A 13,544-nucleotide genomic window follows, 5' to 3' on the forward strand; every position below is an offset into this window, starting at 1 on the left:
TTGCACCATGGTGCATGATTGCAGGGACGGTTGTTTTTGTGCAGGAAGCGACACCTTCCTGCTCAAAAATAATCACGAGAGGTGTTTCTCTTTTTCCATGTGTGCTGCAGAATGCAGCACACAAAGAAAAAGGAAAAAGTGAGGACAGATAGTGGTATTTCTCCTTGTTGCGTCTCTTACACCTCCCCTGGGAGGCGTATGCTTTCGATGCAATCCCAAGTTTAAAAATCCTTGTAAATTTGGAAATGCGTCAAAATCCATGGGTGTTGCGTGGGAACACCCATGGAATGCCTATTCGACGCAGACAGAGTAAGGATCGCAGCAACTTGTGCTGCCTTGCCTTACTCTACAGGCCATGAAAAACCATGCAAGTGGATTGGAGTGGCATTGTAGATATGGGCTTGCAGCCTGTGCCGTCGGTGCGTCAAAAAAAGTGACGCACCAGCGTCGCAAACCACTTGCAAATATGGCTCTATTGGTCTAAGTGACCTCACAGGACCTTGCTGCGCTGCCCAATGCCACAGCGAAAGGGTAGGAATGCACCATAGAGAAAAAGTGAAAGGAGTGAGTGACAGTGCTTTTGTGCTCTACATTCTTTCTCAGAGTCTACAGGCGCAGACCTATTGCTTATAATACCCAAAGAGCGGGTCCACCCTTTTCAAACATTTGCTTGTTTCTTCCAGCCTCTTTCATTTCCATTGGCTTAAGACTTTGTCAATCATGTCTTGGCTTGTCGTGTTTGGCTCTTATTATACTTAATTAGACTGCTGGATTTGGCCAGCAGCATCACCAGGCTGTGGGGAACTGAGTCCAATTCCACACTGTGTCACAACTAATCCTTCTAGCCAGCTAGCAGTACCTCACCAGCACCTAGAAAGTGGTGGTAATTTGTGGCAGCCATGTTTCTCATGAAGTGAAAAAGATTGCAGAGTTCCACTTTGTACTGACAACATATTGGAGACAGCCTTGAGCAAAGCACCGAATGAGAATGTCAGAGTAAAAGGAATGAATACAGTTTCTGTGATACAAGTGTATGAGATAAAGGAAAATAAAACATCACCGCAGAAGAGAGCATCTGCTCAGAAAATAAAATGAATAAAATAACTTGTTACTAGGCTAAAGGGCACAATCTTCAGGCCTGTGGCTAAAATAACGAGGCCATAAAAATCTGCTAAAATGACCTCATGGCAGGCTCAACCCAGTGGAATATTGATATCTCACCTTGGAGCCTGGATGTACACTTCTATCTCCACTCAAGTGCTTGCATTATACTGTATGAAGGATTACTTATAACTGCAGCCCTCACTCCTGCTGCTCCCTCCCATGTGCAGTATGCTAATGCAGCATGGGGTAGCGTATTAAACGCAGATGTATTGGCTTTGCTAATGCTTGGTATGTATAAGACTTTCTATCTTCTATATAATTGGCAGGGCCAAGTCACGAAGACATATTTAGATTAAGTTTGAAACCTTAAAAGTAATTTTGTTAGGGGCAGGTAGCCTCAAGAGCAAGTTTCAGGTCTCTGTCTTTATCCCTCAATCACGGCAGCACCAACCTTCTGAGCAATCTGGATTCTGGACCTTTTACAGATGGTCTCTAGGTTTAATGCGGGAATGGAGTAAAAGGCAATGCAGTCTTTTAGCCATTAGTGAATCAGTACCTATTCTGTGCTGATGAGAGCAGAGAGACCCCTCTCCTTGGAGATTTTCTAGTGTTTTATTGTATTTCTGGAAGTCAAGCACTTTCCACCATGGAAGGCTTGTAGATAGTGACCACTGAGGACATGTCCTTACATCCAAGATGACGGGCTTGGTTTCCTGTGTTCAGTGAGAGTTTGCTACCTGCCATCCTATCCTGGATTTGGATCAGCTATTGCTCCATCAGATCAAAGGATATAATATAGTCTGGGGATGGGTTCAGCTCAAGACTGGAAATATGACTGGACTTTTACTAGAATGTCTAGCAGCAGATTAAAAATAGTCAAAATTGTAGACCGAGGTCTGGTGGTACCCCACTAGTCAGTAGCATCTGACCCAAAAAAAGGATCCCATCATGTCTAGCTGATATTTCAACTAAATCTTTGTACAGATCTCTGGTTCCATTGGCAGCTCTTCCCGAAGCACAGCCTTATCAAGAAGTCAGCGAAGATGTTGAACTCATGCAACAGGATCAGGGCAACTGTGCTTCCATCATCAGCACCAGGAATCCTTCTGCCATACAGTAAACTGGTTGAGTATCTCCAGAGCAGCCTATGTGTGTTGCACAAACAACTTCTCCAGAATTTTGGTAAACTTTATAAGTTGGTTATAGGCTAAAACTTGGATAGAACAGAAGGGTTCAATCCATTCTTTTTAAATAAGGAGAACTTCTTGCTTGAAACATTCCGTGGCATCCCAGATGACCTCCTGCTAGTGAGAAAGCTCTCAGATGCTCTCTAAGGAGTCAAGCAGCTACTGGGAGAATAGACCATTTAGTGAGTGCCATGAACATAGAAATGGTGGAATCACATCACCATCTAATTACCCCCCAGGCATTTGCCAGAGACCCAGTTTAGTAGGTGCTTAGGACCCCAAATACTCCTGTCTAATTTGCATCCTCTTACTTAGTAACCATGGATGTCCAATAGCAGGTCCACACGAGTAAAGTATCTCATACCGCATTTAAGAATATCCACATTCAATCAATGTGAATCAAACTCATTTTCAGTGGTCATCTTGAAAATGTAGATCAGATCCTACCTTCTGCATATACATTAAATACCACTCCTGTCACCAATTAGTGGTTGTAGCCATAGACAACTATTTGTATATCTCTTCTTCAAAGAAATAAGGAGGATTGACCATGTTGAAGTGTTTACTTCACCGCTTATCTTCTACCTGGGACTTTGTTTACTTTTCTAGTCTACCTTCTGAGATACACCACAGAGTGCCATGCCTTTGGTGCAGACCTCTGGAAAGCGACAAGGCACCTCATCATGTTGCCCATGACATGGTGATAGTAGTAAAACACCTGAGACCACAGTGCTTCAACACATGCCCCTATAGAAATGTTTATGAGAATTATAATTAGGGTGGCCAATATGAGCACTTTAGGTTGCTGGAATCAATGTGAGATGTCTTTCCTCTCGACTACCTGGGAGGTCAAAGAGATGTGAAAATGTGGATCACGGTTTTCATACCAGATTATTCTTGTAAGGTCAGAGAAATCACTGAAGAACTTACTGCTTCCAGGCACTTCAATATAGTCACAGGAACAGAAGGAAAGAGTAACACACCAAAAAAGTAATGAAGCCCAAAAAGTATGACATCTCTGAACTGACAAAATGTATCAATGGTTTTAATAGATAGCAGAAGGTTCTTTATAGCATCTGGTGCCCAAGATCTTAGCTAGTAAGGACCCTTGTCTGCACCATTTGACACTGAAGGGGCCTAAATGTGGACTCAATGGTTGAACCCAAACAGCTTAGTTAATTATCTTCACCCTCCAGAAAATGCCCAAAATCAGATAAGCAAGTCGTTCTTACTCTGTGATGCAGGGGGCTGGCAATGAAACTGGCGATGTTCGGTGTGTGGCTCTTGGATGGCCCGCTGTGCCCACAGGTGCCACCTTTCATCGGCAGGTGCTCGGTGCGGTGGATGAGGTGGTGTTCGGGTTCAGGCATGCCTAGGGGCTCCACGTAGTAACTGCTGTTGGTGTCCAGAACGATGAGGCCTCTGGTGAAGGCAGAAAGGGAGGGAAGAAATACGAAAATAATTTTAAAGACATGTACATCTGTCTGATTCAAACATTAGCAGGGTCCTTCATGTGCCAGGTAGTACTTTAATACTTTATTTTATCTGAAATATATGTTTGTTTGGATGACACTTGAGCTACGACCACTACAATACCTGAGTCCAGGTGCTTTAGTGACAGCATGTCAACACAGGTGGCCACAGAGTATGTCAAGGTGCTTGCAACTTCAATGAGGTGAGGGCACAGAAAGCATGGTAGGTCTGTGATAGTTGCCACAACATCATTTTTTTAAAGTCTCTGAACTAAATTCCAGGCCCTGATTACTCGAACATCTGGAAGACATTGCAGGCTACACATTCTTTCCATCCTCAGACATTGTCTGGGATTGAAACATCAGTGGTGTATTGCAGGGCCGGGGCGGGCATCAGGTCCACGAGGCTAATGCATGTGCCTGGTGCGTCATCCTGGTTAGTGTTGTATAGCCTTACCTTAGTCTGCATACAAGGCGTGCAGTCACCTGCATCATAAAGTGGGGCAACAGGTTCAGAAGTCGAGAAAATAAAGCATAATGCCATACCAGCTTGAGCAATAGGGATCTCATTCCTGTGAGGCCATACTGATCACCCCCCTCAGTCTACAGAGGGAAGCTAAACTTCAGTCCTGTACCCAGCACCTCCTACAGTACATACCTGTGTATGCCATAGTGGTGTTCTGTCCACAACCCTACTCCTGGTGTACCCCAACTCTGCTGTACCATCCCAACCTTCTGGGGCTCAGTTACCACACCAGCAATGGCTTTCTTCAAAATACAAAGCAAGTATGTGGAATACAAGGCTTTGGCCAAGTTTATAACAACTTTAACACAACGGAGGGCTGCACACAAAGTCGCAGGAAAGCGCCATATCTACAAAAAATATGGGAGACTCCTGCTCTCTCCACTGCACAGGTGCAGAATCAGACTGCCTGGCGTCACGCACGCACCGCCCTTTGCACCATAGTGCAAAGGTGTCTGCGTGAGTCTAACATAGGTTTTGTACTGAAAGGGTACCCTTCAGGTACAAAATACTATGCATAAACTAACTCTAAAACTGTACAGTGCAGCACACATGGAAAATGGGAAAAGGTAGGAGAAATAAAAGCATTTCTTCTTTTAACGCTTCCTTTCAAGTGGGGTTATAATCTGGCACAAAACCCTGTCTACTATTGTTAGTAGATAGGGGTTTGCATCAAAAACCATGGGTGGTTGCATGGGAACACCCCTTGCCGCAGAGTAATGCAAGGCAATGCTCTGTGCTGCTTGGTGATATTTGCATTTCTTTCAGACAACTTTACAGGGCAAAACAGGTTTTGTGTTGGAAAGTAAATAAAAAAAATATTTTGCGCGAGTTGACGCAAACCAAGTGCAAAATGTTTGAGAATCTGGGCCCTCTAGTGGATAAATAAAATCTGCAGATCCTTTCACGAATCATGGTACTCCAAGCAGCCCTGGAGGAGCTCACTCTAAACTGGGTGTGTGGGACTTACTCCATAATCACAGAAAGGGTCACTTGCAAGAGATTTCACCTGGGCTGATGTACTTTGGTACTAACATTTTGAATTTTATTTTGAATTTTATTTTATGTATTTTGTTTCTATAACGCAAACATTATCTCCATGAATTTTAGAGTGCTCTACATAGAGATGGAAGAAAGTATCAATGGAATATTATATCAGTTGCACGAGGCATAAAGTACATATTCATATTCCTGAATATAGATTTGTGTGCATCTTCAGTAGGATCAGTTTTTCAGATTGTATATAGTTATATTAGTTTGTGAGTAAATATTGAACACATACAGTAGCTACATGTTCCGAGAAGAGGAAAACTGAAGTTAGGCTCCATGATTGTATGTTAGCGATCAGCAGTGCTTAATTTGTAAATAAAAAGGTGCCGGTGCTCAAAGCCCTCCTCAAACATGCGGCTGTTGCAATTAAATGTGTGAACGGAATACTCAGGAAGCGTAATCCTGAAGCCATCTCGGGCCTCTTCAATCCATAGAAAGCCACTCCCTGCCCCTTCAACTCACTCTTTCTACTTTCTCCCTTTGCAACACTTTTTCGTTTTTCCCTTCATCCGTCTTTCCCATTTGTGCCTTTTGCTCGCAGCAAATGCTTGAGGCAGAAGAATAAGCCCCTGGCCTCAAAAATAAGCACAAATTAAGCACTGGCGATCAGCGGTTGGATGAACAACAACTGTTTGAAACTGAACTCGGGGAAGACGGTGCTATTTGGTACTCAAACCTCCTTCTGGTCACCTTCTTCGAGGCCACAAGAATTAGGTGCACTCCCGCCCCGAGTCAGGAAAGCAAGGAATCTGGAGGTTATATTAGATGATAGACTATCATCTTCTGACCAGGACAATTTGGTTATCTCCTCTGCATTTACTCTTTAAAAACTATAAAGAAAATCCTCCCCTTCATTCCTTCTGAACTACAAACATTGGTGGTTACATCTCTTGTTCTTGCTAAATTAGACCACTGAAACTGCTTATATGTAAACATGCAAGAACAGCGAGCGAACAAACTGCGAACGGGGCAGAGCGCAGCATCACAACTTCTTCTGAAGATCCCCAAATTCCAATCCGCCACTAAGGCTTTAAGGAAACTGCACTGGCTTCCAATAGAACAAAGAATACCTTTCAAAGTCTCACGCATCACTTATAAAGTGGTGCATGGTCTGTAACCTTCTTTTACCAAGATTTGTTGGTCAGCAACGTCTAAAAATCTTGCCATCCTCCGAGTCAACAAAGCATCCTGGGGTGGAAGGAGTTTCGCTCTTGGTGCCACTAAATGTTGGAAGTCTTTCCTCTCAAGATTAATGCTACGCCCAATCTTCTAGCCTTCTGGAAAGCCTTGAAAACCTGGCTCTTTGATATGTAGTATGGCCTTGGTCCAAGGGACAGCAGAACTAGCACCAAGGTAACCATGGGCATTCGAGCCCCCTAAAATACTCTAACGTTCTTTAAGAACGTATAACCAACTCAAAGGAAACCTTAAGAACACTGCTGTGACTAATTCAACTCCAGTTTCATCCCCACCACCAACAAAGTACTCTAAGGCGGTGAGCAGCTGTGTGTAGCGCTTCATGAAAACAGAAAAATAAATACATGACTGCCACATGTGCAGTCGCAGGGAATCTGGAAAGGCAGAGATGTAAGCGATGGAGTCCGGATCGAGCTGAGAACAACAACCTTTCCCGGATCAGACACTGATGTCCTGTGCTCTTTTCCCAAAGCCAAGTTGCTAGGAAAATACTGAGCAGCTTTGATGCAAGTATTTTTGGAGCTATACTCAAAAGTACATTTTGTTCCTGCAGTATCAATGACAACTTTATTCCATTTATTACACTCTAGTGGCCTCTAGTGGTTGAGTTGTGGTGGCACAGGAAGGCAGCTGCCTGCATTTGCATCAGTGCAGCACTGGCCCCGAGGACGGGCCTGGAGATGTGTGGAGCCGCTTGTTTCCTGTAACTGTCGCAAGCGGAAGACCACACATTTGTCAACACCCAAAGTGAGGCACCATCCCTTTGTGACCCTGTGAGGGCTTTTACATAGGCATTTTGGAGTATGTAAAGTGGAATGACGTAGTACGCTTTACATACTCTTGTACGCCTTTATTTGTTAGAAAACATCTAAAATAGGAATACAAAGAATATAATCAGGGAACATTCAAATAGAGTTAGTACAAACAGAAAGTCTAATTTGAGTACTAATTCTTGTGGCCACGAAGAAGAGGACCAGAAGGAGGTTTGAGTACCAAATAGCGCTGAGTTCAGTTTCAAACAGTTATTGTTCATCCAACATACAATCATGGCAGAGTCAGGCACACCGGACGCGTGACTGTCCCGAGTTTCCACTCGGCACTCGTGGTGCCCTGCGGGCACGTGGACCGGGTGTGACATCACTGGCACGAGGTGGTCACAGGGCGCCGCCATTTTTAAATGCCTCCCAAGATAAGAAACAGAGGAGCGTCATGGCGCTCTTAATTATCACACTGGGGGCCTGTCCTCTAAGAGCCTGATTCACAAAGGTAATTTACTCACGTTTAAATGTTGAATGTTGAATGTTGAATTTACGATTGCGGAGGTTCGGCAGTGGGGCAGAGAACATAAAAAGACGGGCATATCCTCTCATAACTCTTGTAAAACTTGTAAATTTACTAGTTAATCAGAGTTTGTGAATTCCAAAACAAATGTAAACTTACACAGAAGTGTACGTTTACCTTTATGAATCAGTGCCCTAAATGTTTGCAGCTCGTCAGATTAATTTACACCGAACTAAAGTGCCAAATTGCACAGACCACTTTCAAGGACTCCTGATGGGACCCCATGACTTCAAGGGCAGGAGCGGCCAGAGCAGACCCTGGGCATTTGCAAAACTCCCCGATTTTTCAGGGGGTGGGGGGCGTAAAAAGAGAAGTCTTCACAGCTTCGGGGAGGGGGTGGGGGGCGATCAAAAGTTACTAATAACATGGTGACACATGCTCCTGCCAGCAGAAGGCCCTTCTCTGGGGTTGACCAGTCATCTTTCAGTGGGTCATTGCTATATACTGATGGTAAACTGGTATTAGTAAAATGAAAGTATTTCCTAGACAGTGCATAATGACAAAATAATGAATACTATCACAAAATGTGCCACATTACTCTGCATAATTTCCCTTTACTTGCCGCATTTTCGTCCTCCTCTGCTGTATAATTCCAGTGGCCGTGCGTATCCGTTACTACCAGAGCGAGGTGTTAACAAGAATCATAAGTGGGCACTGAGGGTTCCCTTAAAATTGAAGAATCAGCGTAGAACAGGTACGCCCTGTTCTATAGCTCTGCTTATTCCTCATTTCTCCCTGGATTTCAGGGGGGCTCCTCCACTACGGCGGAGGAGCGTCACCCCCGCCAACAGCAGGAGCTGCAAACCTTTAAAAAAAAAAAACGATAATAAGCTATGTTTATTATCGTTTAATTTTTAAAAGGTGCGGGACCATGGGGGTGACCAGAGTGAGGGGAGTGCACAGATCACTCCCCTCAGTGCGCATGTATGTTTGGCTGGCTGGCCGTCTCGGGCTGGCCAAACACACATGCGCACAAGGGTTCTCTCCAACCCTGCACTGTGTTGCTGAGTTGGAGAGAGCAGTACAGGTTCCCAGTCTGCGTTGGAGCACCCAGCCAGGGCCAGGTTCGTTTTTTTTTTTTTTTTATTCCCCCTCCCCTCGCCCCGCCACTCTTCCAAGTCTCCAGCTGCGACTGCTGGATTGTCACCTAGAGAATACAGCTGCTTTTAGTTTTGCTAGGTACCCTTTCAGAATTACCAGTGACAGCATAATGCAGCACTTAGAATCAGTACCAATAATGACCCTGATTTTGTCATTAGAAATCAGGGATATTGTGAACAAAGGTGGTCCTTTGTTAGACCCAATATGTAGCACCTCTAGGATTTCGCCACCTCACCAGTAATTAAGTATAAAATTATTTACATTGATGGCAGAAAAAGCAAGAGATGTGAATCCAGAAAAGGCTTCATGCTACAAAACAAGAGAGTCCTTACCTGATTCCAGAGCAGGTGCTGAGAACGACATACGAATCCCTGTGCCCGTGGACGTGCCCATGGTAGTAGCAGTGATCCTGTAAAAAACATATTTCACTCTGTGCCATGTAGCGCATGGTAATAGTCAACATCATACACTGTAGTGGGCTTGAAGAATATAGTCAGAGCACTCAAGCTCTGCCTGGTCGATATGTGAAAGCACATTACCAGCATGTGCTGTTCACCCTTCAGTTTAATTTTCACCCTTTGTTTAATTCTTAACTATCTCCCATAGGCACATTTGCATTTATGATTATGATGTTTGTTTATATGTCCGTTGCATACAAGAATTGGAAGGACACTTTTTTGAGTGGGTGTGGGTGTTGAAATAATGAAAAATTGTAATCTTAGTTATGGAGATGTCAGTGGTATCCCGTTGGCTCTATTGTTCACTGCGCATGCTCCTGCACGCCAAATAAGACGTGAGCCAATGAAAGTGCTTGCTTGGGTACTGAAGACAGTTGGTCATGCCCAACACACTTCCATAAAAACAATCATACTACTTGGAATTGTCATTACATTACACACATTGTGCCCCTAATGACATTTTGCACTCAGGCCATCCCAGCATCTTGCATTGGAATTGCATTTCTATAGTGTTTACTGCCTCTGACGAGGCATTGAAGTGCTTTACGCCGAGCAGCACGCTGCTTCTGAACCCAAGGTTAGTGGACAGGACAGTGTATTGGCTACAGGGATAAGTCTTGTGCGCTCAAACAAACCATTCCACACATTTACTCCAGTTTCTCTGTGGTAGATTAAATAAATAACAGTGCGGTGTTATCATACGTGGGGGATTCATGAAGATGAAGATGTTTGGTGAAAATAATAAATGAGCTAGAATTAAGGCCCTCATTATGATCATGGCGGTTTGGCCCGGCAGTGGCTGCTGAAGCCGCCAGCTGGCATGGTGGGCCAAACCGCCATATAATGTACATGGTGACGGCCGCCAGCGGCAGCCATCACCCACTGCCAGGCTCCCGCCGTCGGGCTGAAACACCATCCGCCAAGGTAGCTGCGCTACCCTGCGGATAATATTTCATTTCCCGCTAGCCTTTTCGGGCCAGGCTGGCGGAGGGGGCCCCTGCACTGCCCATGCACTTTGCATGGGCAGTGCAGGGGCCCCGGTGCAGAGCCCCCTCTGCACAATGGGTGCAACTGCACCTGCCGCACAGAGGCATTGACGGCGGCTCCATGTGGAACCACCGTCAATGTCCCGGCCGAGCCTTTCTGTGAGCCGGCGGGTGGAAACAAGGTTTCCGCCCGCGGGCTCACAGAAAAGTTCATTATCTGGCCGGCGGGGTTCCGGGGTCGCTGGCGGTCAGTGTTTCGACCGCCACCATGAACACGGCGGTTGTTTCCGCCGTGTTCATAATGACCACCTAATTGTTGTTATGTTGCAGGGGGACGAGTTTCAAAGAAGAACAGTTTGTGATATTTGAAATGGGTTGTGCTTGTTGTGGTGGCCCCATAAGGCAGCTGCCTACGGTGGCTCTCATCAAGGACTGGACCCTGGTGCGCCCTAAACACATAGGAGCAGAGTTGGGTTGTGTTCATTTCTCCTGCATATTGCACAGAGGGGTTCCTCCAACTTCTTCACTAGATATGAATGTAATCTTAATAAAAGTTCTATAGTGCATCAGAAATTGGGTTTTTGTAATTTTATAACAATGTCTTTGCAAACTGTAAGTACTGTGTAATAGTCTCTACCTGCAGTCTCCCGGCGCACCCTTCATACTCACTGTGTGGTTCGGCGACACTGTCACGCTTCCACCTTCTTTGGTGTAATGTGTTTCAGTAAAATCTGGTGAGAGGAGCTGGCTGTGGGTAAAAGAGAAAATTAATGATTACCAAAGTGCATTATCGATCAGCTCAGCAGTACCATGTCTACATACAGGAGGGGGTGTCTAGGTCTTTTCTAAAGCCAATGGCAGCCAGAACTGACTTCATCACTGGAGACACCCAATCCTCATACATACACTGCACAAACACTCAGAGTGCCTGGTACTAGCTTTGACTGCTGCAGAAAGGTTATCTCCCAGCTTCCTAGGCAGAACTCAGAACAACAGTCCAAGCTGTGGGTCTCTCACATGGATGGGGCAAAGTCCATCTGTCTTGTAGCTACCCCCGTCTCCTACCTAGCTTCCTTGAGATGCTTCCTAGATGCCCCTGACAGACTCATCAAAGATTATGGCGGCAGCATCATCTGCACCGTCATTGCACACTTCACCCTTACATTCAAAACCTGATGCAGGACCTATAAATTAGAATGTCTATCCGAAACGCCAACCACCTCAGGCAGCCAGTGTCACACAAGGAGCCAAAATATTGCCAGGTTTGAAAAACAAGAAGTGCAAAAAAGAGGCAAGTCCTCTATGCAACAGGGATCTGTATTAACAAAGCTGCATCCCTCACGTGTACACCTCCACTGGTGTACTTCAAAAAGTAGTACCTCATCATTTTGATAAGGACATACATAGCACGCCCAGTCCTCTGGCCAAGCTACAGTAGTTCACTGCCTACCTATTGTACATGAACATGTCTCACCCTAGTCCTCCAAAATGTCCCCATACAACCTAGTGCCGGGGCATAGCTTGGCCAATAAGATTGGGGGATGAGCTTCGGATTTCCCAACAGTCACGCTGAGATATCTTGTTAAAACACATTGGTGGTCATTACAAACTTGGCTGTGTTTTTGCAAGACTGCCGAGGGACCGCCGTGCTGAAGACCGCCAGTGCAGGCGGTTTTCTGATTGCTGAATTATGACTGCTGGCAGCCCTCCGTCCTTTTCCAGATGGAGAGCCGCCAGCAGCCATACTGGCGGTCGGCGGGGAAGTGGAGGTTGCTCCACCTCCACCGCCCCGTCAACAGAACACCGCCCACAGAATCAAGTTCCGGAGGTGTGCGTGTGAGTATGTAGAGGGGGTGTGGGAGTGCATGTATGCACGCGGGGGGGTGTTGTGTTTGGTAATGTGTGCGTGTCTGTCTTTATGTATGTCTGAATGGATGTGTGCGTGTATGTCTGTGTATGTGGCTGTTGGCATGTTTGTTGATATGTGTGCGGGTATGTGTGTTGGTGGTGTCTGCATGCATATACGGTGTGTGTCTGGGTTGCGATGTTGGGGGTAGGGGTGGGGAGGGGGGCCTGCCACCTTTGGGGTGTGGCAGGGGGGTGGAGGGTATGGGGGAGGGCTCGGGGTGAGGGTGGGAGGTGGGAGGTGGGGGAGACCCCAATCAGTGCCAGGGAAGGAATTCCCTGGCACTGATAGTGCTTACCGCCATGGATTTCATGACGGTTCCCAACCCCATGAAATCCATGGCGATCCGCCGGGTCGTGTTACCGTGGGCAGTCTTGTGACGGCTGCCGGGCTGGAGACCCAAGTCTCCAGCCCAGCAGTCGGAACGGAGAAGTGGCGGATGACCATGGCGGCAACCGCCATGGTCATAATTCCATTTTTCTTACCGCCAGCCTGTTGGCGGTAAGACCACCACTTCTCCGCCAACCGCCAGGGTCATAATGAGGGCCATTATATGAGAAGCAGGACATGAGGAGGCTTAAGGGGAACTGGAAAGAGGGAGGAGAGCTGATTGTTAAGGGCACCTAAAACTGAATATTTTTCAAACTATTCAGCATTTTTAAGGACTTCAAAACAGAGACGAGAGAGTGTGTGTGTTGTGGGAATGTAAAAATCCCAGGACGGACACTTCATCATAACAGACTGAAAGTATTTGTACCAAACTATTTACAACAGAATATATTTTTAGGGAGGTGTAGTACCCCAAACACCCTTCTCCCCCCCGAAGCCTAGAGCTTGTACCTTATTAATGCAACCTCACTCACGCTGTTTTCAGTTATGTGCACATGCAAACGTTCAGAATCTCACCAGATCAGAAACTGTCGGAGGGTGCGGCAGGGCATCTGTTTGCAAGACGACAAGGAATGGACAAGTCAACGCTGAGAGCAAGGGTCCTATCATGAATGTGTGCACTAGCGCCTACCAGGGGTATGCCTTATTTTTAATACACTACACTGTCTAAAGTGCATGCACTTCACTGAGAAATTCTTTGAGTTAGTGCACCTTCTGGAGGCAGCTGTAGGAAAGTACCATCTTGCCTGGCATGTTACCCCCATTTTCACTGTATATATGTTGGTTTAGCCCTTGTGTCACTGGGATCCTGCTAGGCAGGACCCCAGTG

The 13,544-nt window shown here is 45.9% G+C and overlaps 1 protein-coding gene across 1 annotated transcript in view; it reads right to left on the reverse strand.

Moving 5' to 3' along the window:
- The window catches only part of LOC138259654 (disintegrin and metalloproteinase domain-containing protein 33-like), a 371,113-nt gene that overhangs the window by 111,150 nt on the left and 246,419 nt on the right, over positions 1-13,544 (reverse strand). The window contains exons 4-6 of the mRNA XM_069207553.1: positions 11,089-11,167; positions 9,308-9,384; positions 3,524-3,713 (exon numbers count right to left, since the gene is read on the reverse strand). Of these exons, the coding sequence (XP_069063654.1) occupies positions 3,524-3,713; positions 9,308-9,384; positions 11,089-11,167 (346 nt within the window). The remainder of the gene's footprint in view (positions 1-3,523; positions 3,714-9,307; positions 9,385-11,088; positions 11,168-13,544) is intronic.

Source organism: Pleurodeles waltl, chromosome 1_1 (genome assembly GCF_031143425.1).
Source record: "Pleurodeles waltl isolate 20211129_DDA chromosome 1_1, aPleWal1.hap1.20221129, whole genome shotgun sequence".
NCBI classification, from domain to species: Eukaryota; Metazoa; Chordata; class Amphibia; order Caudata; family Salamandridae; genus Pleurodeles; species Pleurodeles waltl.